The 20,951-nt window shown below is 46.1% G+C and overlaps 2 protein-coding genes across 2 annotated transcripts in view; one reads left to right on the forward strand and one right to left on the reverse strand.

Annotated features, from left to right (window-relative positions):
- Positions 1–20,951, reverse strand: part of LOC131588523 (zinc finger protein 883-like) — a 90,433-nt gene that overhangs the window by 62,204 nt on the left and 7,278 nt on the right. The window lies entirely within an intron of this gene.
- Positions 1–20,951, forward strand: part of LOC131588527 (zinc finger protein 420-like) — a 76,996-nt gene that overhangs the window by 26,966 nt on the left and 29,079 nt on the right. The window contains exon 2 of the mRNA XM_058857422.1: positions 8,234–8,740. Within this exon, the coding sequence (XP_058713405.1) occupies positions 8,234–8,740 (507 nt within the window). The remainder of the gene's footprint in view (positions 1–8,233; positions 8,741–20,951) is intronic.

Here is a 20,951-nt window from a genome sequence, read left to right on the forward strand (position 1 = left end):
CCTGCCCGGGCACTCGCTGCATGGGGGGGTGAGGGGGGCAATGAGGCCGGGCCGGAGCAGGGGGTGCCTGAGAGAGGCCCCGAGCCCGGGGGAAGCCCCTGCAGAGCCATGGAAGTGGCTCCTGGCCGGACTCGGGGATCCCCCTGGCGATCCCCGCTGGAGCAGCCTGGTCCTGAGGGACTCTGGCCCCTGGCAGGGACCCCAGGCTGCAGCAGGACAAGGATTCCTGTCCCTCAGGGGGAGGCACTGACATGACCTGACTGTGACCCCCATCCCTGTGCCTCTGGGCGGGGAGGGGGACGGAGAGGGGCACAAAGTTAAGCCCGGGAAGGAGGAACAGCTGGGGGGAAGATGGATTTCCGTAGGAATTGCTTTGCTTCTCGTTTTCTTGTTCTGACATGTTGGATAATAAATTCAATTTAATTTCCCCAAGTCAGGTGTGCTGTGCCCGTGACCAAGGACTGAACTGTCCCCACCCTCATCCAGACCCCCGGGCCTTTCCTTGTGTGTTCTGCTCCCCGCCCAGGGCAGGAAGCAGAGTCACAGAGTTTTGGCCTCTTTCCGGCATGCCCTGCTCCATCCCGGACTCACCCCCAGCTCGCAGCGCCCTCAGCTCCCGGGCACCCCGAGCTCCCGGCGCTTCAGCGCAGCGGCGCTTCCTTGGCCTCCTGCCCGGGCCGGGCCCAGCGCCGGGGCCGCTCCTCAGCCCAGGCTAACGAGAAATGGCGGAGCTCAGCCCAAGGCAGGCGAGGCCGTGCCGTGTGCAGAGCCCGCCGCTGGCTGCGATTGGCTGCTTCTGCCGTCACTCGTGGCTCTGGCGCGCGCTGATTGGGCAGAGCGGGGACAAGCCCGGCCCCGCTGGCGCCCCCAGGGCGGCCGTGGGGCAGGAGAGCCGCCATTGCCGGAGCGTCTGTGCGGGCCCGGCAGCGGCGGCAGCAGCGGCCGGAGCCCGGTGAGGCGGCGGCGGAGCTCGGAGGCGGCCCCGGCCATCGCAGGTGGGAGCTGCGCTCGGTTCTGCGGGGGCTCGGGGCTCGCTGCGGGCCCGGGAGGTTGTGTAATAAATGGAATTGATTTGTGCTGACTAAATTGTAACTATTTGGAAAATTACTATTAGAAGCAACCAAAAGAATCAGTGTTACAAGGCAGATGTACCCCTTTATAGATATTATATGTTAAAATTGAGGTACAGGATGTAGTTTAGAAGATAAGTGATGTCTCATGACCAAAACGGCCTTGAGATGGACAAAATTAGAACGACTTTAGGCATTGGGCCTAAAAACCAGTAAATATCAGACTAATTAGTAGAGTAACATAACACAACGCTTTGTACGCACACACAAACCTGTAAGGTTATCCAAAGGACAATGAGGAAGAGGAGAAGCCTTCGCCAAAAGATCCCCAAAAGAAGACTGAAGACCCCCTAACAACAAGTGAAGCATGTGCCGTAAAGAAAAATGACGTAAAGTCAGAAAAATCGGAAATATGTGGAAACATACGGGAAACACTAATGAATATGTATAAGCATACAGTATATAAATTTAGCTTGAAGTGCTTTGTTCTGTACGTGAGGTGGAGTGAGAAGTCCCCCCCGTACCCCAAATGGTTTTGCTTATGCCTTAACCATTTGTAACCACTGGCCAATTATATTCACACACACATATATATATATATATATATACATATATATATATATATATATATATCAGAATATATCTAGTAAATTGTATCTTTATTACTAAATTGTATTCTTTTACTAAATTGTATTCTTTTATTATTTTGTATCCAATTTATTAAAGTATATTATCAATTAATTAGATTGATTGTTTGGAAATTTGAAAGTCATTTATAACAATTTGGTGCCAAAACCCATGAACTCCGATCTAGGGGAAGAACGGCTAATGATGGGAAGGAGCTCCCCACCAATTTTTCAAGGTGGTGCCAAGGTTAGATCGTGCTCCCTTGGAAATAGAAGTTCCACTTAGGATAAAGCATAAGCAGAAGAAGCTGGCTGTAGGAAGCGCGCAGAAGAGCTCCCGTAGAGTGGCGGCCAGAGATAAAGGTGCCTGTAAAACGTCTTGTGCACAAGAAGCGCTGGGCAAACGGAGTGTGTGAGTCCCACGGGGCTGGGCAGGGGGGAGCTGTGTGCCTGTGTGTGTGTGTGCAGTGGCTGAGACGGGGCTGGGCAGCCCGGACCCACAAAGGGAGTGCAGACCTCCGGCCGTACCGCGTTTTCGGCTCTCCGCGAGGAGACCGGCCGGGAAAGGAGGGAAGGGAAAGAGAAGAACGAGTGAAAATCCCCGGGAGGGACGGGAGGGAGAGTCCCAATCTTAAAACCCACGGGAAAGTCCTCGGGGAGAAGGGAGCGATCTGATCGCTGAGTGAAGTGACTCAGGAGGAGAGTGATCGAGTCAGGTTCAACTTCCTTTAAAAAGAGAAAATTGTTGGGAACTTTAGTACGTAGCTAAGAGGGATTGGGAAGAGAAGTAGCCAGAAATGAGCAGTCAAAGAGGGGTAAAAGAAATTGAGAAAGAGAGGAAATTAGACAGGAAGCGAGTAGTTGGCAAAAGACGGGATAGAGCAAGAGAGTAATATTGAGGGAGGGGGGAAGTTGAAGCACGGAGTGAGTGAGGGGGATCAAGATTCTCCTGGTACCGGAGATTTCTTGCTTGGTTGCTGCCAGAGATGGGTTCAAGGGAGAGTAAGTCCTTGAACCCAGGGGCTGCGAATTATAAGGGGAATTCGCAAGAGCCCGGAATATCTGAGAACCGTGAGGGGGTTTCTCAGGAGGGGAGCATTCCTCAGGACAGTCCACTGAGGATGATGTTATGATTTTGGAATACATGGGAATCCAGGAGAGGAAAAACAAGCAGAAAATGATTAATTATTGTATGTTTAAATAGACAAAGAAAATGATCCGAAAATATAATTTGAATTGGCCAAAGTTTGGATCGTTTAAAGATTGGATTTGTTAAGCTTTAAATCAGTATGTAAATTCAAAAGAACCTTTTTATCAAGAAGAGAGCGACTATGCTACCCTGTAGCTTCCCCGGGGTGGGGGGAAAGATAAATTCATTACTAAAACACAAGAAAGCGAGAGTTATCTGTTGTATCCTTTACAAACTAATAAGTAGCAGAAAAAAAAAAAAAAAAAAAAAAAAAAAAAAAGAGGTAAAACTGTTCCTTCATCTAAAGATATTTTGCTGGAAATAGAAACAGCAGTACTACCTAAATCCCATTTAACTGAAAAGGGTGAAGTGCTGGCTGTGTCAAGTGAACTCTAACATATAACACGACTGACCATTTGTTACAACCTGGCATTAATTTGGTTTGGTTTATTATATTTACACATTCAAAAGACAAATTCTGCCTTGCTTAGAGTCTGTGAAGCACAAACACATTTTATGAATATATAGTATCTAAATGGTGTGTTACAGTTGTGTTATGTGCATTATAAGTGTTAAAAACATGTAGCACAGGTTTTTTTCACAGAACCTTAAATTTCCGTATTTTTAAAATATGTTTGTTTTTCAATATTTTGTATAGTAAATATAAATGGTTTTGACTAAATGTTTTATTTATTTAACAGCAAAAATTGTGCTAAAAGAACCCCCTGTTAATTAAAGTTTTATTAATACATTGCTAACTGAAGTTGTGTAAAAAGTAACTTTTATTGTAGTTGGCACAACTCTGGAGCTTTAGTAGTTTAAATTAAAAGAAAAAAAATATAACTGACTAAGAGAGAGAGAGAGATAAGACAGTGCTGTGAAATCTGTGCCATCCTTGAAACAAGCAGAATTGAAGTGGCTCATAGGAACCTTATGAGGCCAAGGGTAGCAGTGAGACCAAACGTGTCAGTGACCAGACTCCAGGGTATAAACTTTGCTACCAAGAAGAGCGGCACCTCGGCCCTTGGCTGCAGCCCAAGGGGCCTTGAGGAAGGTAGAGAGTGATAACTCCTGAGGATTATTTTCACTGTGTTCATTAAGATACCCTTGGCAACTGGCCAAAACCATAAAGCAGGATGGGACAGAAGCCAAAAAAATAAGAAAGAAACAAGCGATATTAAAACAAGCAGCACAAAAGCAAACAATGAGCAAACAAACTATGCAAAAACAAAATCACAATAATTCTAATCCATGTGACAAATGCAAACAAATGTGACAAATGCAAAAACAAGATAAAATCTGTGTTTGTGGCACATCCATATGTTAATGCTGCCTGTTACAATCACTGTAATTTTATAAAAGTATAGAAAATATCTCAGGGAAAGAATTAGACAAAATGAATAAGTAGTGTGAACAGTTGAAACAGCAGTATAGCAACTGAGATTGGCCAACCTTAACTAAAGTATTTTTGTAGGTTTAATGCAAGAAGTAGTTATAGAATTAAAATTATTTAAATGTTAAATTTGTGAAAGACTTAAAATAGCTAAAAAAATAGCTGTGGGAAAGTGAGAGTCTAGCTCCAGACCAATTTTTAAAATGAAATCTTACTCAAACTTCCAAGACATTAAAATAACCTGGAAGATAAATTTTGAATCATCAAATAATTAAAACAGTTTGTATCAGATAACAATACTAACACCTGGCCACCAAAAACTCCTGCTGGATATTAGAGAATGACAAAAAGAAACTAATTGTAGGATAACCATGTTGATTTGTGCTGGTATAAAAGTTCTGGAGCTAACCCTTACCAATCCATAAGTGACCTAAAATTCTATTTGGAACAACCAGGTACAACAAGTAACAAATGGAAAGCCCCTGATGGAATATATTAAAATTGTGAGTAAAGAGCATACAGTGAATTACCTCAAAAGTGAAAAAGAACCTGTATCTGAAGAGTTACATGACCCTCCTTCTTCGTTATACCGAGGTCCAGGAGCAATATGTTAAGAACACCACTTTATGAAACATTAAAGAACAATAAAAGGGACTTGAACCTTGACTTTCCAAAAGCAAGAAGAAACCAGAAATGAAGACAAATGGCCTGCAGAGAGATGACCCAGCCACTTGAGCTGCAGATGGATCTTAGAGATATAGAACCCAAATCTATCTATTGAATCAGTTCATGAAGCTGCAGACAGTAGTTAAAGTTGTTTCAAACCACACCTCTACTGCCCTAAAGCTGCTGGCCAAGCAACATTCACAAATGTGAGCATTTGTTTATCAAAACAGAATTGCCCTGGACTATTTGTTAGCTGAAGAAGGGGGAGTTTGTAGAAAGTTTAACAAATCTGAGTGTTGTATAAAGATAAATGATCATAGAAGAGCCGTCACAAATATTGCTAAAGATATATATACCAGTTCAAAAATAGAATTTTATTTTGAAGACTGATTAGTGAGATAACCTTTTTAGAAGCACTTAGTGGAAAAAGTTAAAATTTATGGTATAGTGTTTTATATTAAGATTATTGTTTCTATTTTGTATAATTTCATGCCTTATTAGACTAATCCATTCAGTAATTCAAGGAATACTGAACGAAAAGAAACTATAATAGCTCAAAAAAAAAAAGTTAACTAAATTTGAAAGAGTGCAAAAAGCTTGATACAGCATGAAAAATGTTAAAAAATTATAACTGAAAATAAAGTAAATGCAAGAAATGAAATTATCGAGAAGATAAAAAAATTAAAATTTAAGTTTATGTTTTTTTAAAAAAAAGCACCAATAAATGCAATAAAAAAGAGAAATGGGGGATTAAAATAAATGGAATTGATTCGTGCTGACTAAATTGTAACTATTTGGAAAGTTATTATCAGAAGCAACCAAAAGAATCAGTGTTACGAGGCAGATGCATCCCTTTACAGATGTTACATGTTAAAATTGAGGTACAGGATGTAGTTTAGAAGATAAGTGATGTCTCATGACCAAAACGGCCTTGAAATGGACAAAATTAGAACGACTTTAAGCATTGGGCCTAAAAATCACTAAATATCAGGCTAATGAGTAGAGTAACGTAGCACAACGCTTAGTACGCACACACAAACCTGTAAGGTTATCCAAAGGACAATGAGGAAGAGGAGAAGCCTTCACCAAAAGACCATGAAAAGAAGACTGAAGACCCCCTAACAACAAGTGAAGCATGTACCGTGAAGAAAAGTGACATAAAGACAGAAAAATCGGAAATAAGAGGAAAGTTATGGGAAGTATTAATGAATATGTATAAGCATACAGTATATAAGTTTAGCTTGAAGTGATTTGCTCTGTACATGAGGCAGGGTGAGGAACCCGGTTGGTTTTGCTTATGCTTTAATCCTACTTAATTACTGGCAAATATATATATAAATTGTAACTTTTTGCTAAATGATATTCTTTTACTAAACTGTATTCTTTTATACCAAATTACTATTCCATTTACTAAATTGTATTCATTTTTAATTAAACTGCCATTAACCCAAGGGACCTAGCTGTCAAAATTGTAATTTCTTTTATAACAACCGGAGAGGCGGCGGCGGAGCTCGGAGGCGGCCCCGGCCATCGCAGGTGGGAGCCGCGCTCGGTTCTGCGGGGGCTCGGGGCTCGCTGCGGGCCCGGGAGGGGGCGGCAGGGGGCTGTGGCCGGTGGCTTGTGCCGTGGCCGGCCCGTGTTGGCCCTGGGCTGAGGGCGCTGCGGGAGCGGCTGCCCGCGGTCTCCTTGCCGCTGGGGCCTCGGCAGGAGGCGGTGGCGGAGCAGCGCTGGCTCGTCCCGCTTCGTGTCGGGAGGCCGGAGGTGGCTGCGCTGTGCCCGGGACGCTGCGCTGGGGCCGCCTCCGAGCTCCGCCGCCGCCTCACCGGGCTCCGGCCGCTGCTGCCGCCGCTGCCGGGCCCGCACAGACGCTCCGGCAATGGCGGCTCTCCTGCCCCACGGCCGCCCTGGGGGCGCCAGCGGGGCCGGGCTTGTCCCCGCTCTGCCCAATCAGCGCGCGCCAGAGCCACGAGTGACGGCAGAAGCAGCCAATGGCAGCCAGCGGCGGGCTCTGCACACGGCACGGACTCGCCTGCCTTGGGCTGAGCTCCGCCATTTCTCGGCAGCCTGGGCTGAGGAGCGGCCCCGGCGCTGGGCCCGGCCCGGGCAGGAGGCCAAGGAAGCGCCGCTGCGCTGAAGCGCCGGGAGCTCGGGGTGCCCGGGAGCTGAGGGCGCTGCGAGCTGGGGGTGAGTCCGGGATGGAGCAGGGCTATGCCGGAGCGAGGCCAAAACTCTGTGACTCTCCTTCCTGCCCTGGGCGGGGAGCAGAACACACAAGGAAAGGCTCGGGGGTCGGGATGGGGGTGGGGACAGTTCAATCCTTGGTCACGGGCACAGCACACCTGACTTGGGGAAATTATTTGAATTTGTTTTCAAACGTGTCAGAGCAAGAAAACGAGAAGTAAAGTAATTCCCCCCAGCTCTCCCTCCTTCCCGGGCTTAACTTTGTGCCCCTCTCCGTCCCCCTCCCCGCCCAGAGGCACAGGGATGGGGGTCACAGTCAGGTCATGTCAGTGCCTCCCCCTGAGGGACAGGAATCCTTGTCCTGCTGCAGCCTGGGGTCCCTGCCAGGGGCCAGAGTCCCTCAGGACCAGGCTGCTCCAGCGGGGATCGCCAGGGGGATCCCCGAGTCCGGCCAGGAGCCACTTCCATGGCTCTGCAGGGGCTTCCCCCGGGCTCGGGGCCTCTCTCAGGCACCCCCTGCTCCGGCCCGGCCTCATTGCCCCCCTCACCCCCCCATGCAGCGAGTGCCCGGGCAGGGAGATCCACGATTTTCACGGGGCTGAATCTTGGTGTTTCTGAGCTTTATTGGGCTGAATGTTGGTACTTTGGTTTCTTGTGAGGGCTGAACATTTCTGTTTTGGAGGGGATTTTGACTGAATCTTGTTTGATTAGTTTTTGATCTGTTTTGATGTTTGGAGGGTGTTTGGGCTGAATCTTGGTGTTCTGGAGATTCTTACAGGCACAAGATGCCCAGTGATTTTCTGAGATGAACTTGGAGAAGGAGGAACCCCCAGCCCAAGGCGCTCTCCTGTTGTTTTTTTCTCCCCAGCCAGGATTTTACATTCCCAAACCGTGTCCAGATGGAGGAGGAGGAGGAAAAGCCCTGGAGATGCCGCACAAGGAGGGGCTGCAAACCCAATCCACGGAGTTGTGAGGAGGAAAGATCCCCCCAGTGCCAGGGACACGGCCAGAGATCCAGCCAGAGCTCAGAGCTGGGGGAGAAGCCCCACAAGTGCTTGGAATGTGGGAAGGGCTTCAGAAAGAGCTCTGACCTGCTCCAGCACCAGAGGATCCACACTGGGGAAAAGCCCTACGGGTGTGGGAAATGTGGGAAGAGCTTCAGCCGGAGCTCTGACTTTTGGAAACACCAGACGATCCACACTGGGGAAAAGCCCTACGAGTGTGGGAAATGTGGGAAGAGCTTCAGAGATATCTCTGACCTGATGAGACACCAGGTGATCCACACAGGGGAACGGCCCTACACCTGCTTGGAATGTGGGAAAAGCTTTCGGTGGAGCTCCTACCTGAGGGCACACCAACGCATCCACACTGGGGAGAGGCCCTATGAGTGTCCTGAATGTGGGAAGAGGTTTCAGACCAGCTCTGATGTCCTCAAACATGAGCGGATTCACACAGAGGAGAGGCCCTTCCGCTGCCCCGACTGCGGGAAGGGCTTCCAGCAGAACGGCAACCTCACCGTCCACCGGCGCATCCACACTGGGGAGAGGCCCTACGAGTGTCCCCAGTGTGGGAAGAGCTTCTCCACCAGCTCTAACTTGACCCGACACCAACGGAGGCACCAGTAAGGAAAGCCCTGCGAGTGCCCCGAGTGCGGGAAGAGCTTCGTGCGCTGCTCCAGCTCCATCCCCCATGGGAGGATCGGCGTTGGATGATCCCCAGTGACCCCCGTTGGGCAGAGCCCTGGTGATCCGTGGTCCTGGTGATCCGTGTTGGGAAGACACCTGGCTGGGAGGCTCCACATCTTCCTGGCTCCCTGTGGGCACCTGGATGAAAGCAGGGGAATGAAAATCCAACAGGATACAGAATGACAATGGGAATTGTTGACTTTCAGTCCTTGAGAACCTTTTGCCTCAGGAGCTGTGTGGGCAGAGAAAAGGGGGTGACACCTGGCTTGGGGGGCCCGAGTGGAGCACACACGCTCTGTGGAGGGGGAGGACACGACCCCTGGGACCCCCCCTCACCTTCCTGCACAGGCAGAAGCCGAGCCCCAGTGCCAGGAAGATGAAGCCCAACACAGAGACTCCAATCCCCATCAGCATCTTGCTGTGGGCAGCGTTTGATGGCATCCCTGGGCGGTCTGCAGAGGTCAGGACCCCCAAAACCTTTCACAGACACCTCAAGCCCCTCCAAGGACCCTCCCAGTCTCTCCCAGCCCATCCAGGACCCTCTGAAACCTTCATTGGACTCACTAATTTTGAAAAAGGATGAATTAAAGAAAAACTAGAGATCTTAGCTAGAGACAGGTTTTGCTAGAACTAGAGTTAATGATTAAGTGAGAAGCAAGATTTGAGATAATGAATCTCGGACTTAGGTAAAAAATTACTTGTCATTGTATATTTGTTTAGATGTGCTTATAATGAGAAAAGAGAAACTGATAAACAGGTTCAGGAAGATCACAGACCTTACATCTGGAAACCCATTTCAAAGTCACAATGGAGGAAACTGGAGTTGTACCAAATGTGATTTGTAAAGTCAACCATTGTAAAGGTAGAAAGGTGAGAGTGAGGAAGAGCGGTTTTCCTTCATCTCTTGATGACCTCTCCTCACCAAAACCACCCTTTCCTCAAATTAGGGAGCCCATCACGTAGGCAGAATGACTTTTTAAACTCATTACTGTGAATTTTAATCCAAAGTGGGGAATGGGAGGTGTTAGAATTGTGAATATGTATTAGTAATAATATATATTCATCTTTTGGAAATTCAAGATTTTTTAAATAAATAGACGCTGGAAGCTTTTGTCAACTTGCAGTGTGTATTAAGGGGATGACTCCCGCACTCGCCCAGTGCTGTGATTAAACATCCACTTTGTAACTTTAAACTGTTGGAGAGGTTTTTTGTCCATTAACAGATTGATGTTGATACCAGATCAATATCACTATTTTGGTAAATCACTGCCAGTCTCTTCCCAGCCTCCCCAGGACCCACCAGAGCCCCTCCTGTTCCTCTCAGGATCCCACAGCCCCCTCCCAATTTCCCCCCACTGCTCCAGGACCCCCAAACCCTCTCCCAGTCCCTTCCCAGCCCCACCAGGACTCATCAAGTCCCCTCTCAGTCTCTTCCCAGCACAACCAACCTCATCCCAATCCCTGCTTTCCAATCCCCAATCTCCTTCCAGCTCCTCCAGGCTCACTCAAATCCCTCCCAGTGACACCCAGCACCCCCAAACTCCCTCCCAGGGTCCACCAGGATCCCCAGAACCCCATCCCACCCTCCCCAACATCCTTCAAACCCCTTCCCAGCCATCCTAAGCACCTCAATCCCTTCCCCAATTTAAACCAGTCTATCTCAAACTCCCTCCCAGTTCCTCCCAGCACACCCCAATCCCCCTCTGGGCCCCCCCAGTGCCTCCCCCGCTGCCCCCGGCGCTGTGGGGGCCGGGCCGTGCCCCAGTGCCGGCTCGGGGGTGCTCCAGGCTGACGTGCTCCACCTGGCAGCTGGAGCTGAGCCCGCATTGCCGGGGGCGGTTTCCAGCAGCACCAGGAGCTGCTGGCTCCAGTCCCCGCTGGGGAGCACGGCAGTGGCCAGCACGTGGCCCGAGAGCTGCTGCTGGCCCTGGGAGCAGCTCAGCTGGATGTGGGCAGGGGAGAAATCCATCAGGGAGCAGAGCAGGCGGCCGGGGCCGGGCTGGGAGCTGGAGGGCACCAGCGAGATGGATACACTGGGGGCACTGGGAGGGAGTGGGGACAGACTGGGATCAGCTGGAGGGAAACTGGGAGAGAGTGGAGATGAGTTGTGTAGCATTGGGAGGGACTGGGAATGGACTGGCAGGGACTGGGGTTGCGCTGAGAGACATGAGAGTGGATACTGGGACACTGGATGAGGGGGTAGAGGTATGGCATTGAAGTGAGAATGAACTAGGAATAGACTGGGAATGGGCTAAAAAAAAGTGGGAGGAACTGTGGTGGCACTGGGCGGGACTGTGGTGGCACTGGGAGGGACTGGTGGCACTGGGAGGGACTGTGGTGGCACTGGGAGGGACTGTGGTGGCACTGGGCGGGACTGTGGTGGCACTGGGAGGGACTGTGGTGGCACTGGGCGGGACTGTGGTGGCACTGGGAGGGACTGTGGTAGCACTGGGCGGGACTGTGGTGGCACTGGGAGGGACTGTGGTGGGACTGGGAGGGACTGGGAATGAAGTGCGCGGCACTGGGAGGCCGAGTCCAGCGCGGGGCTCTCGGCTCTGTGGATCTGCCCGGCAACTGATGAGTCATCAGAGAGACGCGCTCTGATTGGCTGAGGGGCGGCAGATCCGCGGACGAGTGAGATGGAGTAGAGGGGCATTAGGAGTGATTGGGAGAGGCTGGGGTGGACTGGGAGAGCTAGAGAAGCCACTGGGAGGACCCGGAGATGGGCACATGGAAGGCTGAGGGCTCTGGGATGATTCCCAGGGAGGTTTGGAGGGACCTCTCCCTGCCCTTGTCCCGACCCACGAGGACTTGGATTTGTTTCAGTTCAGTGGAATTCATGGTGATTTGGGGAGAGCTGGAGCAAAGCAGCTGGAAAGCACAGTGGGCTTGACAAGGACTGAACCAGGGCAGGAGTTGAGGCTGTCTCGAGTGGGCTCTCACAATGTGAATCTTCATGAGTACTTTCTAAGGGAATTTTGTTGAAGTTTGACATTCTTTATTAAAAAGCAGAGTCACAAGTGAAGCTCTGCTTTCAGCTTGAAATGAGGGGATGGAACGTGGGCACTGGGACTTCTGTACCCTCAAGTTGTTCCTTGATACTGGACACTTTAGCTTTGGCAATCTGAAGCCCTTCAGCAGCAATGTCTCTGCCACCCCCTGGTTTCTGGCTCAGACCCAGCTCGGAGCTTGGACAAGGTCTGGGCTTTGTCCTCTTGAGCTTCGTGAGCCTCCCGGGAAGCACCAGCCCTCCCCAGCCCACCCTTGGTAGGACTTTTTCTTTTCTCTCTGCTGATGATTTTATCCCCAAAACTGCCGTGGGAACGTTGTATCCAAGCACATCCTTCAGTGCTGCACTTTCCTCCTGTGAATTCCCTGTGCAGGGAATGTGTCTGTGCTTTTCCCTGCTCTGTTCACTGACAAACAAACCTGAGCCCGTGGGACTGTCAGAGTTCCTTCATGCAATGAAATCAGGTTGTGTTGATCATGGCATGTTCTGGAGGAGCTTTTCTTGGTGTGTCTTGTGCTGCTGGAAATGACACAAGAGCCAGGAGGGAACAGAAGCTGCTGCTGCCCGTTGGCTCAGGGCCAGGGAACCAAGTTGTGCTCCCGTGCAGTTGGGCCCTGCTGGAAGCAGAGCCGCCTTTCCCTTGAGCAGCTCAAGCTTGTGACAGCTCCAAACAGGAAACCTCAGCAGAAAACTCTTCCTCCAAACTCAGCTGCTTTCCCTCCTGCAGCTGTTTGGGAAAGAGCCTCAAAGCACAGACTCTGCTGGGAGCCATTGGTGCATTTCCTCCCTCCCGGCAGCAGCAGCAGCTCCTGAGCCCTTCACGGGCTCCTGTCCCCTCCCAAACCCTTCAGCTCCCATTGAAATATCAGCAGCCACTAACATATGTATTTCTTTCATATTTAAACTGCATTTAAACTTCTCTTTTTCTCTCCCCTCTATCCTTTTAATCTCCTCTTTATCTCCTTTAATCCCGTCAGCACCAGTAGGATGGGGATGGAGTCTTGGGGTGGGTGTGGGATGAACTGAGGATCCAGCAGAGAAGGGCAAGGCAGAGGGGAGAGGACTCAGCCAACCCTTCTCCTGCTCTCTCCTCCCCCAGGGTGCAGCTAAAGCAAGTCAGACTGGAAAGGATCCCACAAATGCTGTGTTCTCCTCCCTCTGAGCTTGGCTGGGGATCCTCAGCTTCAGCCTGGTGCAGTGCCTTAGATTGGATAATTTGAGTTTTTTGGCTAAAGCACTAAATAATGTGGTGGGTTTAGCGCTGGCTGAAATCTCCAGGGCACTTACTCATTTCTGGCTGTGAGATATGGATTAGGAGAAGGGCAAAACAGGCTTAAAACTTAGAAGCAATAAAGAAACTTTATTAACTGGAGTACAAGAATAAGAAACCAGAATAAAACTTTCAGAACACCTTTCCTCCCCCTGAATAACTTTTTTTTGTTTTATCTGACATTGTCGAGATAAAACTTGTGATTTTAAAACAGTATTAATTATGCAATAGTTTTTATTAGATTTTGTTATGTCATGGAGACTTTTTTACAAGGAACAGGTTTTTTGTGGTTTTTTATTTTTACAAAGAGCAGCCGCCGGGGAAGAAATTTTGCTATTGTGACGTTTTTCTCATTTTTACAGCCCTTTCAGAGGTGTGTCTATGGGTTATGAATTCATGGGGTGTTATTTTAAGGATGAGTTGTTTGAAGGCAAATGTTTTCTTCATCTGTTTTTGTGATCATCTCTGGGAACAGAAGTTTTCTTCTTCTCTCCCTGGGGGCAAAGGTTTTTTATTGTTTTTATTTATTTTTCTGTTCAAACTTTTTATGGGATTACAGTTACTTTAACATTTGTTTGGTTTCATTAATGGATGTTTTTGTTTAGATTTACAGTTTGAATATTTTTTTATACTTTTTTCATTAATTAAAGGAGATATTTTCATACATCATTGTTTATTTCTATGGCTTTACTAAAAGAATATTTTCGTTTTAATTTACATTTTTTCATTTTTTTTCTATCAGAGGTTTGATTTTTTTTTTTACTGACTTTGATGTTTTTATGTTGTTTTTTTGCATGTTGTTAGTCTGTCCTTTTCTGTCCCTGTAGAGATGAACAAGGTTTGTAGGTCTCCTCTGTGTATTGAAAGGGTTAATATCTTGCCCAGGCCTGTGGCTGGTTACTCGCTCTGTGCTGGGGCAGCTGCCGGAGCTGTTCCTGCTGGATGATTTTCCCGTGGCTGCACTGGGATCTCAGCAGCCAGGCCAGCACTCAGAGGCCGCTTCCGCTCCCCCTGCCCGGCAGCTTCTGCAGAAACTCAGTGGCAGCAGAATTTCAGCCGAGCCGGGGGCTGGCCCGGCCCGGCAGCGCCGCTGGAAGGGGCTGGGCGGGTTCCCCGGGAAGGGCTCGGCCCCCCGGGAACGGGACCCAGAGGGATTCCCGGGAGGGGCCAGCGCTGCAGCAGAGCCCGGCCCGGCCCCGCCAGGGCCCAACAGGGGCCGGATCCCCGTTACCTGCTCAGGGACAGAAGAAAAACAGAAAGAGGTTCCCAGGCTTGGGTTTTTGAAATGTGGTACTCACAGAAGCAGATCTAATTTTGAATAGTAAAAAATGTTGTCAGTTCTCAGAATGAGCCAAATATTCTCACCCTGCAGAATCTCAATAAGAAGAACCTAAAGCACAGTGGATATCCTGCTGCAGTTTGGTGGTTTTTTTCATTCCTACATAGTCTACATAATGTTTGAAATAAGTAGTGTTATAAATGACTTTCAAATTTCCAAACAATCAATCTAATTAATTGATAAAATACTTTAATAAATTGGAAACAAAATAAAAAAAGAATACAATTTAGTAAAAGAATACAATTTAGTAAGAAAGATACAATTTAGTAAATATATTCAGGTATATCTATTTCTATATATATGTGCTGTTGAAGAATGGCTCGCTTCTCGAGGCCATAGCTCCTTGGAAGGCCTGCACAACCCTGACTTTGAGCTAGCATAAGTCCTTGGCAAAATATTGTATCAAAGAAATGAAGAAGACTAAGTGTTAATAAGACAATGAAGAATAAGAATTTAGGATGAGAAATCTGCTAAATGTATCTTAATAAGTTTTACTAAAAAGTATCTTATAGAGCTTGGGTGTTATGAGCTCGACCAATAGAAATGTAGAAATTAATGTGTGAAAAACAGCAATTATTCAATCATAGTAGAATACAGATGGCATGTTAGCTTTTCAAAATACTATAAAAATGTAGCTAAGATTGTAATAAATTTGGAACAAGCTGCTAACTCACACTGGGTCGTCTCTTGATTCCCGAACCCGTCTCCTACATTTTGTCACCCAAAACAGGGACCCAGGGATTACAAATAAAGCCAGCACGCAGCCTGAGGACCTTGTCAAGAGGCTCAGTATTGCAGAAATGCAGTAAAAGAATCCAGTGGATTCTGGAATAAGGAGAGAAGGCGATTCGGCACAAAGCGCCTGGAGAGGTTGAGAGGATCTGACGGCCGTCCTCCGAAGTGCCGGTAGCAGCGCTATCTCGGGAAATGGAGAGAGAAGCGGCATTATCGCTGCTGGCAGAATTTCTCGCTAAGTGTAAGCACAAAAAACCTCCAAGAGCTATGTAAATGGGCAAAAGAGAAGGGATTTATGCAAGATTCCATGGAAATCTTTAACCGAACAGAGTGGCAAAAAATTGGAGATACCTTATGGGATGCCACTATTGATGGCAGTAAATCTGCTAGAGACCTTGCTACCACTTGGAGAGAAATTATTCATGCGCTAAATCAATACCAAGCTGAAAAACATATGGCATTAGCTGCACAAAAAATGTTAGGAGGGGAAGATATAGAAGTGTCAGCAAAATCAAGTTCTTTTTTATTCACTGACCCTAGTCCTGCAAAAGGTATTAAAGTGCCTGTCAAAACAAGAGCAAAAGAAATTGCCAATCAAGAGACAGGACTGACCTCAGTAACTCCGAATGCATCCCCCTTATCTCCTGTGAACAAACAACACAACACAGAAACAGGAGGCAAAGACTGTACAATTTCCCAATTCCGTACAACTAGTGCAAAAAACTCTGGGGATGAAAGCTCAGCTGACAAAGCTGACGGAACACCCTCTGATATTACAGTTCCAAAACACAAGAGGCCATCAGATAAGCTTTTAGAAAAAGTAATCAAGAAAATGAGCAATCTAAATCCTCATGGAAGGCAGCCAGTAGGTGACATGATAATTACCACTTCAGGGGGAATGCAGATACGACCAGTTGAATCTCACAGTCGCTGGTCTGCAGTAATCAGGGATGCTATTTTAGAAGGACAATGGGAAGTTGCAGCTGCCTGTTCTCCACATGCCTATCCAGTACAGCAAGGAACTCTTGCTAATGGCCAGCCTGGAGCACAATATACACCTTTTGAATGGAAATTAATGCAGCAATTACGAAATACAGTTACTCAATATGGACTACATTCAGAGCCCTCTAAGCAAATGATTAATTATATTTTTGCATCTAATGTTTTGTCACCTGACGATTGTATGGCCATAGCAAAACTATTACTCACTCCCTCACAGTATGTATTGTGGGAGCGAGAATGGGAATCTGGCTGTAAGAGAATTATAAATACACCACGACAGCCAATTGATCCTCTTCATGGTGCCACTATCGATATGTTAATGGGCAAAGGTATCTATGCATCAGCGGCACAGCAATTACAATTTCCAGCAGATTTGCATAATGCATCTGCTGAGGAAGCAAAGCAAGCCCTGTGGAGGATTCCAGCTGATAAAAGAGCACCAAGCTACACCACTATCAAACAGGGAATGAATGAGTCTTTTGACTCTTTTATTAACAGACTTGTCATTTCACTCGATCAGGCAACAGACCTAACTCCTGAAGTACGAGAACAATTAACAAGGACTTTTGCATTTGAGAATGCAAATCCAAAAGCTAAAATGATACTAGCTACTCTCCCAGGCACAGCTGACTTGGGAACAATGTTAGAACGTATGGCCAATGCAGTGTATCAACAGCAAGCTGCTTTTATGTCAGAGGCTGTAGCTAGTGTTGTGAAAACACAAAATGAAACAATGTTAAATGTAATAACCACCCAAACCCAAGCTTTTGCTGTGGCTTTAAAACCTCTTGTAAAAGGAGGACGCTCCTGACCGACAAATGTTTGCTTTCGGTGTGGAAAAACTGGGCATTTACAAAAGCAATGTGTAGGCAATGTAAGGTGTAATAATTGCCAATCTAATACTCATGCTACCATGAGTATTAGATTGATGCCTACCATGACTGCGAAAGGCAGTCGTGTGCGGATAACAGCAACTGCCCCCGAGACCCAGAGTTATGCCCTGCAACCACAGGAAGCCTGGGAATCGACTTGGAAACAGCAGTAGGAGTTACCCTTATAGACAATCAGCCGCAAAAGATACCTACAACTTTCAAAGGTCCAATTCATTCCTCTAAACACGATGTAGGAGCATTATTGCTAGGACGTTCATCGGCAGGCTTAAAAGGTATCTTGGTGATACCAGGACTCATTGATGCAGATTACACGGGAGTTATTCAAATTGTTGCATATACACTGCATCTGCCGTTGTTTATACCTCAAGGCAGTAAAATTGCACAAATAATTCCCTTTCAAAATCTTGTATCTGCAATGATGAAAGGATCCAAACCTATGCAGCCCATGAGAAGAGATGCTAGCTTTGGTTCAACAGGACCAGTTACATACCTAACACTACGAATGCATGATCGTCCTGTTCAAAAAACAACCATCATAAATGGAAAAGAACAGATAAATATACAAGCACTGTTAGATACAGGTGCAGATATTACCATCATTTCTAGTAAAATCTGGCCACCCTGTTGGCCATTGCAAACAACCACAACTGCTGTGGATGGAGTTGGAGGAGTGTCTGCAGCTGCTTCAGTCACACCTAATCCTCTAACATTTGTGCTTGAAGAAAGGCCTGTGCAGTTGCAACAGTAATACCTTTGCCAGAAGGAACATTTGCCCTCATTGGTCGAGAATGTTTAACTCAATGGGGAGTGGTACTAACTACCCCAGATTCGGTTTTCTCACCGCGGTCCCTGCAGTGCAGCCAGCCCCATGACAACTGACCTGGAAAAGTAATGATCCTGTGTGGGTGGAGCAGTGGCCGCTAAGTGAGGAACGGCTGCAAAAAGCACATGAATTGGTTAATGCAAAACATATTAAACCATCAGTAAGTCCATGGAGTACACCTATTTTTGTTATACCCAAGAAATCAGGAAAATGGAGACTTTTGCATGATTTACGAAAAGTTAATGAACAAATGCAGCCCATGGGAGCTTTACAACCAGGATTACCTTCACCTGCAATGTTACCACAAAAGTGGCCACTGTTAATTGTTGGTTTAAAAGACTGTTTTTCCACTATTCCACTACATCCAGATGATACAAAACGGTTTGCATTCACATTACCTGCAATTAATAAAGAGAAACCTAGTGAGAGATATGAATGGATTGTACTGCCTCAAGGAATGCGCAATAGTCCCACCATGTGTCAGCTGTTTGTGTCCACAGCTTTGCAGCCAATACATGAACAATGGCCACAAGCTATCATCTATCATTATATGGATGATATTCTCATTGCACAGGAACACCCTTTTACAGATGAACAATTAAAGGTGCTCACACAAGTATTGTCTAATGCTGGATTACAAATTGTTCCTGAGAAAACCTGAAAAACTGCCCCATGGAAATACTTAGGCTGGCAAATTAGTGACAGCATAATACATCTACTGAAAGCAACACTGAATTACAAAATACAAAATCTTACAGATGTACAAACTTTAATGGGTGATTTACAATGGGTCCACACTGTTGTTGGAATTACTAATGAAGATCTTGCCCCCTTGTGACCTTTATTAAAAGGAACTAACCCTGCTGCTCCAATTGTTCTCACAGAAACACAGCAACAATGTATTTAATATCTTGCTTCTTTACTTGTTACCAGATGGCCATCACAGCGTGTAATAAATTTACCTCTTTGTTTGCTTGTTATTTCACAGCCTTCTTCAGTGTGTGCCATCATTGCTCAATGGCAAAAGAAAAACAGGGGAGAGTATCTGGTTTACATAATTGAGTGGGTCTTTGTATCAATGCAACCTAAGCGTAGCTTACAGACCCGGATGGAACAAGTGGGAGAGACAATTAAAAAAGGTTGTGATCATACAATTGCTTTTTCAGGAAATGGACCAGTGAGTATTCATATCCCAAGGACTGCTGCTGATCTTGAACGGACAATGCGTCACTCTTATCCTCTTCAGCTTGCATTATTGGCATACAATGGGCAAGTAACTAATGAAATTCCAAAAAGTAAAGTTATTCAAATATTGAAAGATCATAATTGGATTCAATTGCCTAAACATTCATTCATTCCTTTAAAAGAGGGACATACAGTTTTTACAGATGCTGGTAAAACAACCAGACGAGCAGCAATTGTCTGGCAGCAACAGGGATCTCGGACTTACCATATTTTGCACACTGAGCAGGGAGACTCATTACAGATGCTTGAACTAGCAGCAGTTTGTTGGGCTATGTGTCGGTGGATAAAATGTCCCCTTCATGTGGTTACAGATTCATTCTATGTTGCAGGTATTTTGAAAAGGATTGAGGATGCTTTTATTAAGGAAACTCAAAATAAACGGTTAATGCAGTTGTTTCAACAAATACAACAAGCTACATGATTAAGATCAGCACCATATTGTCTAATACATATTAGAAGTCATAAATTTCAAGAAGGCCTTGGTCTTGGCAATCATATTGCAGATCAATTAGTTAGTTGGGAGCAGAGGAGAGTTCCTCTCAATCAGCTTGAGTTTGCTCATATGGCTCATGAAGTTTCATCAAAATGCAAAGGGCCTACAAAGACAGTTCTCATTATCAATTTCAGAAGCACAAGGAATTGTACAAGCATGTCCACAATGTAGTCATCATGGTCCTGGGTTAGGGATAGGAGTCAACCCTAGAGGGTTAAAAGCCCTAGAGATATGGCAGATGGATGTTACCCATGTTTCTGAATTTGGCAGATTAAAAGATGTACATGTTACTGTAGATACCTATTCAAAATTTGTATGGGCTACAGCCCAGACAGGAGAAAAGAGTTTGTAAAATGTAAAGAAACATTTAACCCAATGTTTTGCTATTATGGGGGTCCCAGAGTGAATTAAGACTGATAATGGCCCTGCATATGCCATTGACAATATTAGAAAATTCATGCAGCAATGAGGAGTTGAGCATATTGAAGGGATTCCAAACTCTCCTACAGGACAAGCAATAGTGGAACGAACTAACAGAACCTTAAAGAAATATCTTAACAAATTCAAAGATATCTCTGACCCAAAAGAAAAATTAGATGAAGTTCTTTTTGTAATTAACCATTTGTGTGTTTTTGCAGATTGTCAAGACCCTCCAGCTGTCATACACAATGAATGTGTAAAATCAAGTGTTGTAACTAATGAAGTATTTGTTCCTTACAGAGAGCCTAAAACAGGACATTGGATAGGACCAGCTAAAGTCCTATTTAATGGCCGAGGCTACGTGTGTGTTGATACCCATACAGGACTGTTATGGGTGCCGAGTAAATGGACACGAGCCACAATCAACCACATCAACAGTGGGATATCACAGCCAGACTGCAAGGAAGTAGATGGTGGCGAGAAAGTAAACAGTGGCAACTTGCCCTTGAGCCATTAGTGAGAGAAGTCAATTATCTATTAGGTGTACAAGTTGATTATAGAACTCCCTATATAGAAAGCGTCTATTTTTCTGTTTATCTACAACGGGTTAAAGAAAAATTAGAAGGTATTAGGTGTTGGTATTGTAAAACCACAGAAAAATTGCGGATAAGAATTGTGTGTGAAGGTTGTAAAAGAGATTTGTGAGAATATCAGAGATCAAAACCTCACAGAGGTTGTCTTAGGTGTTATAGAGAAATTCACCATTTAACTCCACTTGCTGCATTGACAAAATACTTAAATTGTTCTTTAACACAGGCAGAAGCCGTATCATTATGGGAAAATGTGGGTGCATTAGAAAGAGCCAATCTAATATTTAGAATTCAGAAAATAGGAACTTTTACAAAACTTGC

The sequence above is a fragment of the Poecile atricapillus genome, chromosome 26 (assembly GCF_030490865.1).
Source record: "Poecile atricapillus isolate bPoeAtr1 chromosome 26, bPoeAtr1.hap1, whole genome shotgun sequence".
In the NCBI taxonomy this organism is placed as follows: domain Eukaryota; kingdom Metazoa; phylum Chordata; class Aves; order Passeriformes; family Paridae; genus Poecile; species Poecile atricapillus.